Source organism: Giraffa tippelskirchi, chromosome 9 (assembly GCF_054371585.1).
Source record: "Giraffa tippelskirchi isolate mGirTip1 chromosome 9, T2T-mGirTip1v1.2.pri, whole genome shotgun sequence".
Lineage (NCBI taxonomy): Eukaryota > Metazoa > Chordata > Mammalia > Artiodactyla > Giraffidae > Giraffa > Giraffa tippelskirchi.
The window spans coordinates 100,802,484-100,819,077 of NC_137283.1; the positions used below are offsets into that span (position 1 = coordinate 100,802,484).

General features: G+C 36.8%; 1 protein-coding gene and 1 long non-coding RNA gene across 4 annotated transcripts in view; one reads left to right on the top strand and one right to left on the bottom strand.

Annotated features, from left to right (window-relative positions):
* The window catches only part of ROS1 (ROS proto-oncogene 1, receptor tyrosine kinase), a 123,396-nt gene that overhangs the window by 41,127 nt on the left and 65,675 nt on the right, over positions 1-16,594 (top strand). For both annotated transcript variants that reach the window (XM_081530933.1, XM_081530934.1), the window contains exons 16-21: positions 96-274; positions 2,334-2,525; positions 5,880-5,980; positions 11,423-11,637; positions 11,960-12,120; positions 12,493-12,637. In XM_081530933.1, the coding sequence (XP_081387059.1) occupies positions 96-274; positions 2,334-2,525; positions 5,880-5,980; positions 11,423-11,637; positions 11,960-12,120; positions 12,493-12,637 (993 nt within the window). The remainder of the gene's footprint in view (positions 1-95; positions 275-2,333; positions 2,526-5,879; positions 5,981-11,422; positions 11,638-11,959; positions 12,121-12,492; positions 12,638-16,594) is intronic.
* Positions 1-16,594, bottom strand: part of LOC145521985 (uncharacterized) — a 125,483-nt gene that overhangs the window by 29,472 nt on the left and 79,417 nt on the right. Inside the window, exons 1-3 of one of the 2 annotated variants that reach the window (XR_014065824.1) lie at positions 11,380-11,483; positions 2,382-2,514; positions 808-945 (exon numbers count right to left, since the gene is read on the bottom strand). This is a non-coding gene — a long non-coding RNA (uncharacterized LOC145521985). Of the gene's footprint in view, positions 1-807; positions 946-2,381; positions 2,515-11,379; positions 11,484-16,594 lie in introns of those variants that run through there. The other variant, XR_014065823.1, reaches the window with a different exon arrangement.

The window sequence follows — 16,594 nt, forward strand, 5'->3', positions numbered from 1 at the left end:
TGTTATTGTTGAGGTACATGTGTGGTTTGCTGACGCGCTATGTTTACACTGACATACATGAAAAAATAACTGCTACCAATTCACTTTGTTTTGAGACATGGATTGGTATAACAACAGCCTCTACTACAGCGACATGAAAGGTGATGTTTATGTATGGCTGCTGAATGGGACAGACACCTCAGAGAATTATCACATACCCAACATTGCAGGAGCAGGGGCTTTAGCTTTTGAGTGGCTGGGTCACTTCCTCTACTGGGCTGGAAAGACCTATGTGGTAAGTTAAATCCTACATTGCTCTCAAACAATGCCTACCCACTTCAGTGACTGGAATGTCATTTTCATGATTTTTTTCATACTTGTGTTTCACCTATGTTATTATTTACTTAATATTTGTCTCTAAGCCTACTCACCTTTTAATTAAAATATTTATGTAGAAAGGAAATTCTGTATCAGTATTTGATTAGTCATATATTTTCAATAATATCTTGAAATAAATATATTAAACTGTTCACCGGTAGAGTAGTGTCCTGGGGAAGATGGCACACCCCAAAGGCATAATGAAAAGAAACTAAGTGAGGGGACTATTTTCAACAGTATGGACAGGGCTAAGGAAAATGAGCAAAGGACAGTGAAGCATGCTCGGGGCTAGCAAGTGTGGGAGGATATTACTGCCTCTAGGCATAAAGGACAAGGGAAAGGAGGGAAAGAATGGTGAGGGCTGTAGCTTTAGCAGAGTCGCCGACATGAAAACCAGACATTGTCAAAAGGTATAGTCCAGCAAGGAGGGTTATGATAGCACATATGTACCTCCATCCCTCTTTTCTTCGGGCCTCTGATCTTCTGCCACTGCTTCCATTGGCTGAACCTCCCTGGAAGCCAGCAAACAGGGAGCTAGGTCGATGCTGTCCACTGAAGAAAAGAACGGTTGATGATGAGATCAACGGTCTAATAGATAAAGAAAAAAATTGTTTCAGTTTTATGATACAAAAAAGTCATTTTGGTTTTATGGTACAAAAATTGTTTTCTAATCAGGAGGGCACATGCCTATTTGTTTATTTATTCATTATCTGTTACCAGTATGTTTAGAGCCTTGAAAATAGGCATAGTAGAGAGTATGAGGCAAATAGTAGTCATGTCTCTGTCCTTGAAAAAAATACATAAGCTTTGTTGAGATATAATTTATGTACCATGAAACTCACCCTTCGATTATATAAAATGCAGTGGTTTTTAGTATGTTTTGTGCTGTGCAACCATCACCACTTGCCCTTGCTCTTTTCATGACATAAAAATAAATTCATGAGGACTTCCTTGGTGGTCCAGTGGCTAAGACTCCGCATTCCCAATTCCTGGGGGGCCTGGGTTCGATTCCTAGTCAGGAAACTAGATCCCACATGCCACCACTAAGACCAGTGCCAAAAAAGAAAACATCATGAGTCATTAGAAGAAGCATACAGCAACAACATTGTTGTTGTGTGCGCTCAGTCGTGTCCGACTCTTTGTGACTTCATAGACTGTAACCCACCAGGCTCCTCTGTCCATGGAATTTTCCAGGCAAGCATACTAGAATGGGTTGCCATTTCCTTCTCCAGGGACAGAGCATTGTATTTAGAAGCAAAGTAATATGGTATAGTCTGAGTTCATAAGTGCCAATGACTTGTAGGCAGAATGGAGCTGAGTGGGGTTAATCAGAGAATGCTTCCCAAAATGGATTAGTTTGAAAATAGTTTTGAAGGAGGAAGTAGAAGAGTAGTATAAAAACTGGTTTCAAGTATTTGCTCTGTTTCTTATAAAGTGATTTAACTTCTTGAAAAATCACTTCACCTCTTTGAACCCGGCTTACTTGTGAAAAAGTAGGAAATGGAAATTCTTTACAGGCTTGATGTGAGGGTTATAATAACTAACATTTTAAAGATAAAAAAGAAGTACAGTGCCTGGCATATAATAGGTATTCAATAATGACAGTAATTATTATTAGGGAGATTAAACAGACAGAGAGGAGCAAGGAGACACATCACTATTTGGAGTATACATCTTTGGGAGTCTAATCAAATACATTCTTATGTTTTGATTGTCTAGGTGTATGATTAGAAAGAGCAAGTATTAACTCAAAATAAGTGTATCTCCTTTCTCTTTAGAGACATGAAAAGGAGTAAGCTTCCTTGTAATTACATTCCCGAAGCTAGGCACATGACACAGCACAGAGTGCCAGTAAATATTTATGGTTGGAGAAATGAATGGATGAATGCAGTAATTTACTAACAATTGCAATAAACTATTCAGAAATAATGATGCCATTTAAAAATCAATAAAACTGAGTTATTGTTATTTTATAGATTCAAAGGCAGTCTGTGTTGACAGGACACACAGACATTGTGACTCACGTGAAGTTGCTGGTAAATGATATGGTGGTGGACTCGGTTGGTGGATATCTCTATTGGACCACATTATATTCAGTTGAAAGTACCAGGCTCAATGGAGAAAGTCCACTTGTGTTACAGGCACAGTCTTGGTTTTCTGGGAAAAAGGTGAAAGTTAAAAAAATAAGATCTGATCATTTAATTATACTAAATAATGCTGTTGTATAATTATAATAATACTATTTCCACTTGTTCTGAATACTTCAGGTAGAATCTGAAAGGAAATACTACTATGGTAAGATCTTGGTATAACCAAATTTCTCTAAGTCTTATTTGATTGTCATAATTGATCAAATAAAATATAATATGGAGATTTTTATATTTTGCTTTATCTTGAATGGACTCACACTTTAAGAGCATTTTAATTTGTCCATTTTTATAGTCTTTAGGAATTCTATTGGATATTTTAGAACTTCTTCTTTGGTGATTATTAGGTATTTTATTATTTTTAGTCAGTTTCTGGTACTGACTGGTCTAATAACTATGCAGCTCCTAGGAATGTTACTTGACTTTTCTGTGACTGTTTCATTAACTGAAAAATGGGAATATTAACAATTATCCTCCCTCTTAGGGTTGTTGTGATGATTAAATGAGATCATTCATGGAAGTAGTGAGAACAACCACTCAACAGTTAATTTATATTTTATAACTCAATCTAAAAAATGCACTAATATATTAAGAGAAATGATTCTAAGACAAATTTTTTTTACCTCCTTAACTTCTGGAAGCAATATCTATTTTTCTTGATCCTATTTAACTTCCCTCTAGCTATCCATCTATATTTTGAAATTTTATTTTTTCTGATGATCTTAAGAATATGTCTACTGTAGAAATTTTAGAAATTACTGAAAAGTGTGAGGAAGAAATAAATCATTCATACTATTTCTATCTATTTGATATTTCATAAAATTTTTTATCCCTTTTTGTTGTCAATAAAGATAAAACATACATAATCAGGTATACCAGATCATTTATAAACAAACCAAGAAATTGTTGAATCATTTGATCCTCAATTCCAAAAGACATGCTGGTTATAATTCCTAAGATTTTCATATATGGATTATAACACAGATATTTAAAAGAAATAGAAGTTTATACACCATATCCAGAGATTATTCATTTCTGTCAAATAATGACAAGATCCCTTAATTGTATTTGGGGGCCACTCGAGTCTGAAAACAAAGTATATTTTTTATGTTTCAATTAAAAAATGTTAGGGGAAAAACTCTTTTTTGTAAAAGCATATTAAAGATAATAGTATCTCAAGAGTAACTTCCTATTCGTCCCTTTGACTTCATCTGTAATCATCCTGCTGTCCTGATCTCGTCCTTTGGGATACATCTACTCAGGATAGCCCTGGAGTGGCCCTGGAGACTTTTCTATAAATGAGTGAATTTTTAGACTTCTCAGCATGTTTGAGGAAATACATTTTTATCTAAAATCCACTCCAAATCCTCTCACAGGCTGGCTAATTGTGCTGCTGCTTGTGTCAATATGTGTTCGGGTTCCACTGTTTGATGTTTTATTCATCTATCTCTGTTAATGCTAGTGAGTGTTTTGAAGGTAATATGTTTTGCACTAAGTAAAGTTTTCCCTCTCACTGTCATTCCTTTACATGTTACTCACAAATTTATCATGGAGTCATAAGATACTTTGCAATCAACAGGTATAATAAAATAGTCATTTACAGAAAGACTCATTTGTATGATGAAAAGGGAAAATGAATGAGATATTCCTTTAAAGTGAAAAGATGTAGGACTCATAGTATATAGTACATTTTACCACAGGATTAAACTTCAAGGTTTTAATTTAGATGAAAGGGATTATTTCCAAGGGATGGGCTTTATTAGACATAATGATGGTTACCAAAGGTTTATGGAACACCCTCTGACACTGTTTAACCATGGGCTCCAGTGGCTGGTGTAAAGGAATGGGGTAATGACCCATCCCCTGAATTTGACTTATAGCTGGCATAGTTTGTTGTATTTCAGCAAAGGGAGTTGTAGAATCTTCTTTTTTAAGAGATAAAGTAGAGTTAGTCTGTAATTTAGAAAACTCTAGGGCATCTCATTATAATAAAAAGCAATATTAACCTGGTTTCACTTTAACTGGAAAAATTATCAATAAATCTCTTTTAGCCTGAAGCAAGAACATAATTCAATTCCCAAAGGCTGGGAATTGCTAGAATAGTTTTCTACCTTTTGGAGAAAGAGTAGGTTGAGTTTTCTTAAAGACAGAAGGCTGTGATTCATATGATGACTGAAGATTCTGGCAGCCATGAAACTTGAGATTATTTCTTTATAGCAAGTCTTGGGTAACCAAGTACTTTTAGTTCTTGGATACTTCACTGTATTCTTTTTATATTTTTCACTGGTTGATGCTTTTGTTTATATGCTGTTATATCTTGCTAAAGATATAGTCATCAACTTTATTTTATCTGATACCTCTTAGCCTGCAGGTCTGCTCTAGAAAGACTCCACTACTCTGAGGTCAGACTCCTTGTTTTTCTCAATACCTATAAAGCCAAAGGAAGCAAAAAAGATCCCTTGGATTGTAAATTCTATCTCTTGCACTCTATTTCATAGGAGACTCAGTCTTTCCTAATCAACTTTCCTTTCTCTACCTAATCAACTGGACTTAAAATTAAGACACAAATTATAACAAGAAGACAAAGAAAGACTAATAAAAAGTGGTTATAAGATGTCAGCTGGAAACGGGACTAAAGTTCCATATGTACACCACTCTATCCAATTGTATCACATGAAAACCATGTCTGTATTATATTTTAGAAAATTATCAGAATGTTTTTGGTCATAATTAACAGATATTAATATAATTTAAGATGGTTTGAATGGTTGGTTCTCAAACTTGGTGACACATTGGAATTATCTGGGGAATTTGAAGACATACTGGAGACTGAGTACCATCTCTAGAGATCAAAATTTAACAGGATGCCAGACTAAAAATTGAGATATTTAAAGAATCACAGGTAATTCTAATCTGCAGCAATGTTTGAGAACAACTGATTTAAACAACGATCAGATGCATTGGCTGAAGAGTCCAAAGTTGTGCTAGCTTTAGACAAGGCTTGAAACAGTGGTTCAAAGTTCCTCATTCAGTAGGACCTGGAGTGTGGTTGAAAATTTGTATTTGTAACAGGTTCCCAGGTGATGCTGATGCTGGTAGTCCAAAAATCAAACTTTGAGAACCACTAGAGATAAGTGTATAGAAGTGAATAATAGATAGTTCCTGCCATTTGAGGATTTTTAGAAAACCAGTGCCTATATCCAAACTACATAGTAATAGCATATTCACATGATATTTATATTCAGTGAAAGGTAAAAATCACTAAGTTTATTATTCCAAAGAGGATGCTAAAGAGAAATCTGTAGCTTAAGCATGACATAATCACAAAGATTAAACATGTATTTGATTTGTTTTCTTTCCTTATTTTCTATTTAGGTAATTGCTTTAGCTTTAGACCTTAGTGATGGGTTCCTATATTGGTTGGTTCAAGACAGTCAGTGTATTCACCTGTATACAGCTGTTCTTCGGGGTCAGAGGTGAGTAATACTGAAGGCAATTGGTTGAAAAAAAGAAAGTAACTTTTCCCTTAGTTATAAATGATAGTGCTTAAGAATTCATTTATTCTTTCAACAAACATTTACTAATTATCCACTGTATTTGCAGGCATTGTGCTTGCAAGGAAAGATGAGTTTGTAAACAGCTAATTAGTGTAGAACATGGTGAATATTCTATGGCTTTCCTCTTAGCTCAGTTGGTAAAGAATCTGCCTGCAATGACAGAGACCTGGGTTCGATTCCTGGGTTGGCAAGATCTCCTGGAGAAGGAAATGACACCCCACTCCAGTATTCTTGCTTGGAGAATCATATGGACAGAGGAACTTGGCAGGCTACAGTCCATGAGGTCGCAAGAGTCAGACACGACTTAGCTGACTAAACCACCACCATGGTGAATATGGCAATGGGGTATAAAGAGAGTCCAGTAGAGGCACTGAAGAGAATGCCCCTCAAGAGCCTAGGAAATGAGTGGATAGGTTTCTATGCTTCTTAACATGGTCTCCAACTATGATTATAGACAGGCCTATAGACCTCTTTAGTTGATGTATCTGAATGCTTTGTGTTTAGTATTCTTATCTATATACTTGATTATATTTCCTTTTGTCACTATGAAATATTCTCATTCATCTATGGTAATACTCTTAATCTTAAAGACTATTTTGATATTAGGATATTAAGAAAGTCATAGCAGCATTCTTATGCTTAGTTTGCAGGGCACAGCTCTTTATCTCTTTCAATTTTTGTCTTTACCTTTAAAGTGTGTTTCTTGAAAACAGCATATAAGTTTTTGCTTTTTTATGCAGTCTGACAGTGCCTGCCTTTTAATTGGGGTGTTTGGTTCATTTACATCTAATATAATTATTTATTAATATGTTTGGATTTAAGTCTACCATCTTGGTGTTTGACTTCCATTTGTCTCATCAGCCATTTATTCCTCTATTCTACTTCTATGCATTTTTGACAGTGAATAAAATACTATTTTAGTATTCCATTTTATCTCCTTTCATGACATTTAAATTATGTGTATTTATAATTTTCTTTAGATTGCTTTAGAGAGTAAAATAAGCACTTTTAACAGTAAACATCTTCAAGTTACCATCATCATATTCAAAGTGTTCTTATTTCATAAATGATTTTAAAACTTTATGATGATATGTTTCCAATTATTACCCTCCCCTCTTTGTGCTCTTATTGTCATATATTTTACTTTTACCTATACTATAAAATCCATGTTTATTACTCTTTTTAGTTTAAACAGCCAATAGTTTTTAACTTCAAGGAAAACAGTTGCATATCTCAAATTAAAACAAGGACAAAAAGTCATTAGAGAACAGCAGTCAGAGGGAGAATTGAGAGGTCATACTATTTCATAGATGAGGACATTGAAACATTATACACATTGAGATGTGTATAATTTTTGCTGACTGTCACACAGTAAATTGGAGAGATAGTCAGAAAAAGGTTAAAGTAAAGCAAAAGGTCCTGCTCTAGGGCAGAGATTTCTAATGCTGGGTTCTTGGACCCCCTAGGGAGTTCATGGCTGGCTTCAGGATGTGTGTGAGTGCTTGGAAGCTGAGCATCCAACATTTCATCAAATTTTCAAAAGAGTCTAATCTTACAAAGGCCAAAAATTCCTGTTCTATAAATACAATTTCAAGATTAAAAAATACTTTTGTTTGGTTTGTGGAAAAATTCTTAATCATAGAGAATATGAAAAAGGAATATGCATACGTATATAAACATATAATGGTGTGTGTGTGTGTATATATATATATATATATAGTATATGTACATGCATCCTCAATCACTCAGTTGTGTACAACTCTTTATGACCCCATGGACTATAGCCTACCAGGCTCCTCTGTCCTGGAATACTCCAGGCAAGAATACTGGAGTGAGTAGCCATTCCCTTCTCCAGGGGATATTCCCAACCCAGGAATTGAACTCAGGTCTCCTGCATTGCAGGCAGATTTTTGCCGTCTGAGCCACCAGGGAAGCCTATATATATATATATATATATATACCTATAATGCATACAAGCATATACATAGCAATCTGATTCATCATTTGTTGTATATCAGCTATAACATATAGCTCTAGCTAGTTTCCCAATTGTGAACCATAGAAAACTGGCTGTTCCTTTTCCTAGAAATGTGAAGTACTGGTAATCTGATTGTCAAAAGAATCTGTCTGTGTGATATAGACAGTGCTCAAAGTGACAGTGTCCCGAAGGATCATGATTCTCTGTACGTGTCTGCACATCACAGAGGACAGTCTAACTGGAGTTGTTTGAGAGTCCTGCTCTCAAGTGTCCAGAAAACCAATACTTTTGGATTCAGCAGATAAGAGAAGGAAGTTTCTCCTTTAAAAATGCATTTCTTTATTTCAAGGTTAATTTTCCTTGTATGCATGCCCAATGGAGTGCAGCAGGTCTTGACAAGGTTATACAAATGACAGGCATTTTGCCCTCCAAGTAAGTCTTGCCTTTTTATCACACCAGAAAAAAGAGTGGCAGATAAAGATAGGAATTCCAGAACCATTTTAAAAGCAGAAAATTTTCCCTAATATATAACCAAAATTCCTTCTTCGGCATTTCAAGTTCCTTACCTCTAGTCTAGATCATCACTGCCCAATGCAAATAATGTGAGCTACATACATAATTGTAAATTTCCTAGTTGCTTCATTTTAAAAAGTAAAAACATGGTTAAATTATTAATGAGCTATCTGCACTCTTTTTTCATATTAATTCTAATTAATAGCCTGGGTGTATTTTACAGACATAGCACATCTCAATTTGCACACTAAGTTTTCATAGGAAATATTTGATCTGCAGTTAGATTTTATAAAATTTACAATTGAAAAGTTGATTTATGTACCCAAGTTTTTCCGAAATACTTGAAAAGTTTTCTAATAAATCATATATGTGATTTATAATGTATAAATAAAATATTAGCTTAAAATTCTAACCTAAATTAACTAAGATTAAATAACATAAAGATTCGGTTTCTTAATTTTAGTAGCTAAGGGCTCAGCAGTCACCTGTAGCCTACCTTATTGGACAGTGTAGTTCTAGTATACAGTAGAGATGAGATCGGGCTTCCCTAGTGGCTCAGTGGTCAAGAATCCACCTACCAATGCAGGAGATGCAAGTTCAATCTCTGGGTCAGAAAGATTGCCTGGAGAAGGAAATGCCAACCCACTCCAATATTCTTGCCTGGAGAAATCCCATGGACAGAGAAGCCTGGTAGGCTGAAGTTCATGGAGTTGCAAAGAGTCAGATGTGACTTAGTGAAACAGCAGTAGAGATGAGATTAGCTGTTTGCTGTCTTTCAGCATACTCTGAACTTGGCGACAACTGTAAGTGGCTTTTCAAACTGTTCTTCCCTCTGCTATGTACAGCCATTCCCTTTGGTTTATTAAATAATGAATCTATCATCAGTATAACACCATATCTGTCTTGGAGGTTGAAAAGGGTGAATCTGTCGTAAAAGTTCAGACATATTTAGTCATGTCAGAACTGAGTATATTGCTCCAAAGGTACCTACACCCTGCTGTTCTCTCTGAATAAAATGGTCCCCAAACCTGGTTCTCTTGGTTACTTTGTGTTTAGACTGCAAGGCTCAGCTTAAACATGGTTTTCTCGGAGAGAAGCTTTCTCTGACCAGACCCTATTAGGTCTCCTTGTTAAGGAGCCCACTCTAACTTTCCATTTACAGTGTCATTCAAGGATGTAGTTATTTGCTTCCTACCTGCCTATTCTACTAGGCTGTATAATCTAGGAGGGCAGGGATTGTATTTGTCTTATTTACCACTGTATTCCTAGTGGCCACCACAGAACTAGGCACCCAACATTTGCTGAATAAATGAATAAACCTCTAGTAGAGTAACCTCAGCTGACCTCTATATGTACCTCATGCTTCATGGAAGGATTTACCTTTTAGTGATTTTTTTTGTTGTTGAGCTTTGATTTAAATCCAGCTCTACCTATTGCTGGGGACTGAAGGGTTTGAGGTACTGACTTGCTGCAAGTGAGGAGGTTGTGCTGAAATTGTGATGAACACTGGATGTCAAGAATTTTTGGATTGGCCCAGGAGATATTTACAGAAGAGAAGTCTTCAGCTGGGAATGAGGGGCAGTTCCAGCCAATGACAATTAAGGGATTTCCAGTCTCAGCCTGCAGGGAAGTCTCTGTCCTGGAGACTGTTTTGGGAATGCTGAATAAACCACTTGTGAACAAGGCTAACAGGAACATATCTGTAGGATCTAGGCTGCAGCAGCCCTGTGCATGGTCCAGAAGGGCCGGCCTTCTCAGGTCCAGTGCATCCTGCTTGGTGAGCTTCTTTCCATATGGAATTTGGTTTTATATATCTCACCAAGAGATATACTGGAAAGGTCTCATGAGAAGTGGAAACAAGAAAGTGTAAAATTAGAAAAGGTAAAAATCCAAAAGGCAAGCCAGGTGCTGTCTTCACGTCTGAATAGGTATGAATAAAGAATCTTTTACAAGAAAAAGGACTATGGGAATAGTACGAGTGAATGTAGTTTTTCTTTATAAGGCTTTATAAGGCTCACAACTCACAGGTCCTCTGAGGTAATTTCGGTTTTCTCGAGGAGGTATTACGAAACTCTCAAAACAAAACATTTGTTTATTTTGATTTTAAGTGCCATATTTTTCTAAAAAGCGGAATGTCAACACTTTAAAAGATTTAGAGAAATCATTTTTTTAAAAGTGAAATGACTACTCCATAAGGCTGAGAATCATTGAGATAGTTATTATTGAGTATTAGAAAACCAGAGTAATTTTAGATAAAACCAAGCAGATTTTTAAAGTAAAAATCATTATAAAATTCCTTGTCATTGAGAAAAACTTTAAAAGCAGTCTTAAATGACATTCTGTTTACTTGAAGTCCCTGGTCTGAAACAGAGCATTTGGACTAAACTGTGGAAATTGGTAAGTATCAGTGAAGCAACCAACAGTCGTGAATAGTATAAAGTGAAGGATCAAACAGCTTAGAATAAGATTGGTGAGTAAATAGTATGACTAACCAAGAACAAGAGGAAGGCAGTGAGGAGAAACCAATCAGTGGATTGTGCCTTCGATGTAGGGCTATTATGAAAAATCACGAGGATTTATTAAGATCTGTGTAACACTTCCTATTGCAATATCATGTTCGTAAGAAAAGCCCTGGAAAATCTACTTTAGGAATACTTCCTGAAAAAAGTGCAAAAAGTCAACTTTACATAGAAATAAGAATAATGAGAGTTATTGTCGCAAAGTATGTTCTCTTTGTTTTCAAACACACACACTAAACAAACACACACACTAAACAAACACACATTCTCTCCTCTTGAATTCTCTGCTTGAATGTACCAACCCTTACCCCACTCCAGACACAGACGTTAATTGGCGTCCTGTTTCGGCAGTGCTGGGGATACCGCCATCACAGAATTCGCAGCCTGGAGCACTTCCGACATTTCCCAGAATGCACTGATGTACTACAGTGGTCGGCTCTTCTGGATCAATGGTTTTCGGATTATCACAGCTCAGGAAATCGGTCAGAGGACCAGCGTCTCCGTTTTGGAACCAGCTAAATTTAATCAGTTCACAATTGTTCAGACATCCCTCAAACCTCTGCCAGGTACGATATTTTATTCCTGCTTCCCCTCTCTTCTCCATATTTTCTGTTAAATAAATTTTAAGGTTGTTTTTTTTTTTCTTTAAAATTATGTTTTAAGAGGGAAAAAATGCTTTAGTAGTTTCTGTGCTTGCAGTCCTTTTAACTCTTAACCCAAATTTACAGCCTGAAACAGTCAGAAAAAGATGATTTTCAGGATATATTAAAGGAAAGAAAAATTTTATTTTGGTTCTAATTATCAGTGGTTTCTATTAATATTCGATGTGTCCGCGATACTTGATAATCCCCATTTTCTTCTTTCTCTATTCTTTCTTTCATCCCATAGGGAACTTTTCCTTTGCCCCTAAGGTTATCCCAGATGCCATTCCAGAGTCTTCATTTATGACTGAAGGAAATGCTTCGAGATTTCACATCCTCTGGAATGCTCCCCCAGCAGTGGATTGGGGTGTAATTTTCTACAGTGTGGAATTTAGTGCTCATTCTAAGGTATGGCAGTGGTTCTAGTAACTTCTAGTTTTCAAACAGACTGTACCATCTGCATCAGGCCTGCCTATACTGATTTGCACTTTCTTTACTTAACTGAGTCCATCTCCCTCACTGTTCCTATAGCATTTGGTTATAAAGATTATTCCTGAGAATTCTGTTTTACAGCTAGTCTCTGACTGCTTTATGGTTAGTGTTAACCATTCGTATGTTACATACACTAGTGTTGTGGAACAACATGGAACTTACCAACATTAGCATTTCCAAAATTGCAAGGTTAACTTTCATGTGGACCAAAGTTTAAAGATTGTAATCTGGAAAAAAAATGTTATGATTCTCTCCCTAAGAAAATAATGTTTTGTGCTTATATTTTAGTTCCTGGCTAGTGAACAGCAGTCTAAACCTGTATTTACTGTGGAAGGGCTGGAGCCCTATGCCTTATTTAATCTTTCTGTCACTCCTTATACCTACTGGGGAAAGGGCCCCAAAACATCTATATCACTCCGAACACCCGAAACAGGTACAAGGGTTAAAATCTCTTTCTAAAAAAGGCAAAATCTTGCTTTCTATGATCTAGAATGGATAATTAATCATTTTTAACAATCATTTTTAGTTTTGTGTAGATGTATTTAGATTGAATACTCTTTCAGTGACTTTTTGGGTATTAGAATAGCACAATTAAAATAAATCTGCATAATTAATTTCAAAACAATATTTAAGATTTCTTAAAGACTGTTTCACTTGACTATGATGATGTATGTATAAAATGCAGAAACATGTTTCAGGTTATTTGTGAAATGCTTCATCAGGACAAAGGGGATTTAAGAACGTAAAAATTTCCCAGAAGGCAGGTTTACCAGGAGGTGTTCTTACAGATGTAACTCAGAATCTTCTGTAGGTGAATAACCGATGTCTAAACTTTTTAAAAGTGTTTTTTCTTTGGAATATATTTTTAAAAAGGAAATTAGCCTCATCTTTACATGTGTATATCACTTTAAAAGTGTACAAAGTACATTTATATGTATCATTTATTAAACATTTATTCCATCCCTATCATGTGTCAGAAACATCATTGTATCATTTTATTTGATCCTTACACAGCTCTGCAGTAAGTAGAACAGGTGTTATTATCTCCGTTATGCTGAGAGATAACAATCTCTTAGCAGGTTATTACCTTATGTTAAGCCTAGGACTTGCCCTTTGTAAGATAGTAAGTGGTGGGGCTGGGGCTTACTCCGGACGTTTCACTCTAGTTTCTTCAAATTTCCATTCAGTCAGTTTTGTAAATATTGGCAAATGATCATATCATGTTAATTTAAGTTATGTAAACTTCCCAGCATGGGACCTGGCAGGCAGTAAGAGCACAATAAACAAAGAAATCCATTTGTCATTGCACTTTTTTTAACTGTTAAGATTTTCTCAGCAGTATTTATTCATGAGTCACATAACAGGAGCATAGTGGAACCTGGGCAGGTTCTGGAGCGGTTAGCATTTGGATTCAGGTATGTGCTCTTTGAGATTGCCTTGGGATGTTAACTTTGGTAGAATTCTTCTGTGGAAATGGACTTGACTGCATCCATCAGGGGATGCAATGGGAACAAGGGATCATCAGTACTCGGCAATAAGGAAGAATGATACGATTTGGCACTTGCCTCCGGGAAATTTATAATATAGTTGGAAATTATTCAAATTGACAAACATTTATTAAGCACTTACTGTGTGTCAGTCCTCTACTAGGTTTGGGGGGAGCACTCATCTCACATGCTAGTAAAGTAATGCTCAAAATTCTCCAAGCCAGGCTTCAGCAATACATGAACCGTGAACTTCCAGATGTTCAAGCTGGTTTTAGAAAAGGCAGAGGAACCAGAGATCAAACTGCCAACATCCGATGGATCATCGAAAAAGCAAGAGAGTTCCAGAAAAACATCTATTTCTGCTTCATTGACTATGCCAAAGCCTTTTGACTGTGTGGATCACAATAAACTGTGGAAAATTCTGAAAGAGATGGGAATACCAGACCACCTGACCTGCTTCTTGAGAAACCTGTGTGCAGGTCAGGAAGCAACAGTTAGAACTGGACAAGGAACAACAGACTGGATCCAAATAGGAAAAGGAGTCCGTCAAGGCTGTATATTGTCACCCTGCTTATTTAACTTCTATGCAGAGTACATCATGAGAAATGCTGGGCTGGAGGAAGCACAAGCTGGAATCAAGATTGCCGGGAGAAATATCAATAACCTCAGATATGCAGATGACACCACCCTTATGGCAGAAAGCGAAGAACTAAAGAGCCTCTTGATGAAAGTGAAAGAGGAGAGTGAAAAGGTTGACTTAAAGCTCAACATTCAGGAAACTAAGATCATGGCATCTGGTCCCATCACTTCATGGCAAATAGATGGAGAAACAGTGGAAATAGTGGCTGACTTTATTTTTCTGGGCTCCAAAATCACTGCTGATGGTGATTGCAGCCATGAAATTAAAAGATGCTTACTCCTTGGAAGGAAAGTTATGACCAACCTAGACAGCATATTAAAAAGCAGAGACATTACTTTGCCAACAAAGGTCCGTCTAGTCAAGGCTATGGTTTTTCCAGTGGTCAGGTATGGGTGTGAGAGCTGGACTATAAAGAAAGCCGAGTGCTGCAGAATTGATGCTTTTGAAGTGTGGTGTTGGAGAAGACTCTTGAGAGTCCCCTGGACTGCAAGGAGATCCAATCAGTCCATCCTAAAGGAGATCAGTCCTGGGCGTTCACTGGAAAGACTAATGTTGAAGCTGAAACTCCAATACTTTGGCCACCTGATGCGAAGAGATGACTGATTTGAAAAGACCCTGATGCTGGGAAAGATTGAGGGCAGGAGGAGAAGGGGATGACAGAGGATGAGATGGCTGGATGGCATCACTGACTCGATGGACATGGGTTTGGGTGTACTCAGAGAGTTGGTGATGGACAGGGAGGCCTGGCGTGCTGTGGTTCATGGGGTCGCAAAGAGTCGGACACGACTGAGCGGGTGAACTGAACTGAATAAGGATTAAGAAAAGGTGCTTTCTCTCTTTCTCTGATGAAGCTCATAAAACAGTTATGAGTTCTGGGGATCAAAGTACATCATGGTATACTGTATTATATACCTGAAAGTTGCTAAGAGAGTAGATAGTAAATATTATCCCCACATTAAACAATTATAATTATGTAAGTTTATGTGTTAATTGACCTTAATCATTTTGCAATATATATGTGTGTATCACACCATCACATTGTACACCTTAAACCTAAACAACGTTATATGTCTATTGAAAGTATTAGCCACTCAGTCATATACAACTCTTTGCAACCCCATGGACTGTAGCCTGCCAGGCTCTTCTGTCCATGCAATTCTCCAGGCAAGAATACTGCAGTGGGTTGCCATTCCCTTCTTCAGGGGATATTCCTGACTCAGGGATTGAATCTGGGTCTCCTGTATTGCAGGCGATTCTTTACCATCTGAGCCACCAGGGAAGCCCATATATCAATTATATCTTAATAAAGCTGGGGGGAAAGTTAAAAAAAATGCAGAGAGATAAACACAGATACTGCTAATAATAATAGAAGTGAGACAGTGACAGTTGACTAGCAATAGCATAGAGTGAATAAACAAGCCATGAAACCTTCACCTCTATCAAGTGAAGCATTCTTTTTTTTTTTTCCGATTTAATATTTTCTAGACTTTATTTCCAACAATTCTTACATGAACTGCAAGATTTATGCCCTCTTTTTTTTTTCTTTTCTTTTTTTTGAATGTTAACATTTATTTTTTTTTTTTATTTTATAAATTTATTTATTTTAGTTGGGGGCTAATTACTTTACAATATTGTAATAGTTTTTGCCATACATTGACATGAATCAGCCATGGGTTTACATGTGTTCCCCTTCCTGGACCCCCCACCCACCTCCCTCCCCATCCCATCCCTCTGGGTCATCCCATTGCCCCGGCCCTGAGCCCTTGTCTCATGCATCGAACATGGAATGGTGTTCTGTTTCACATATGATAATATACATGTTTCAATGCTATTCTCCCAGAACGTCCCACCCTCACCTTCTCCCTCAGAGTCCATAAAATTGTTCCATGCATCTGTGTCTCTTATTCTGTCTCGCATATAGGGTTATCGTTACCATCTATCAAATTCCATATATATGCATTAGTATACTGTATTGTTGTTTTTCTTTCTGGCTTACTTCACTCTGTATAATGGGCTCCAGTTTCATCCATCTCAGTAGAACCGATTCAAATGTATTTTTTTGAATGGCTGAGTAATATTCCATTGTGTATATGTACCACAGCTTCCTTATCCATTCGTCTGCTGATGGACATCTAGGTTGCCTCCATGTCCTGGCTATTGTAAACAGTGCTGCGATGAACATTGGGGTACACGCGTCTCTTTCAATTCTGGTTTCCTCGGTGTATATGCCCAGCAGTGGGATTGCTGGGTCATATGGCAGTTC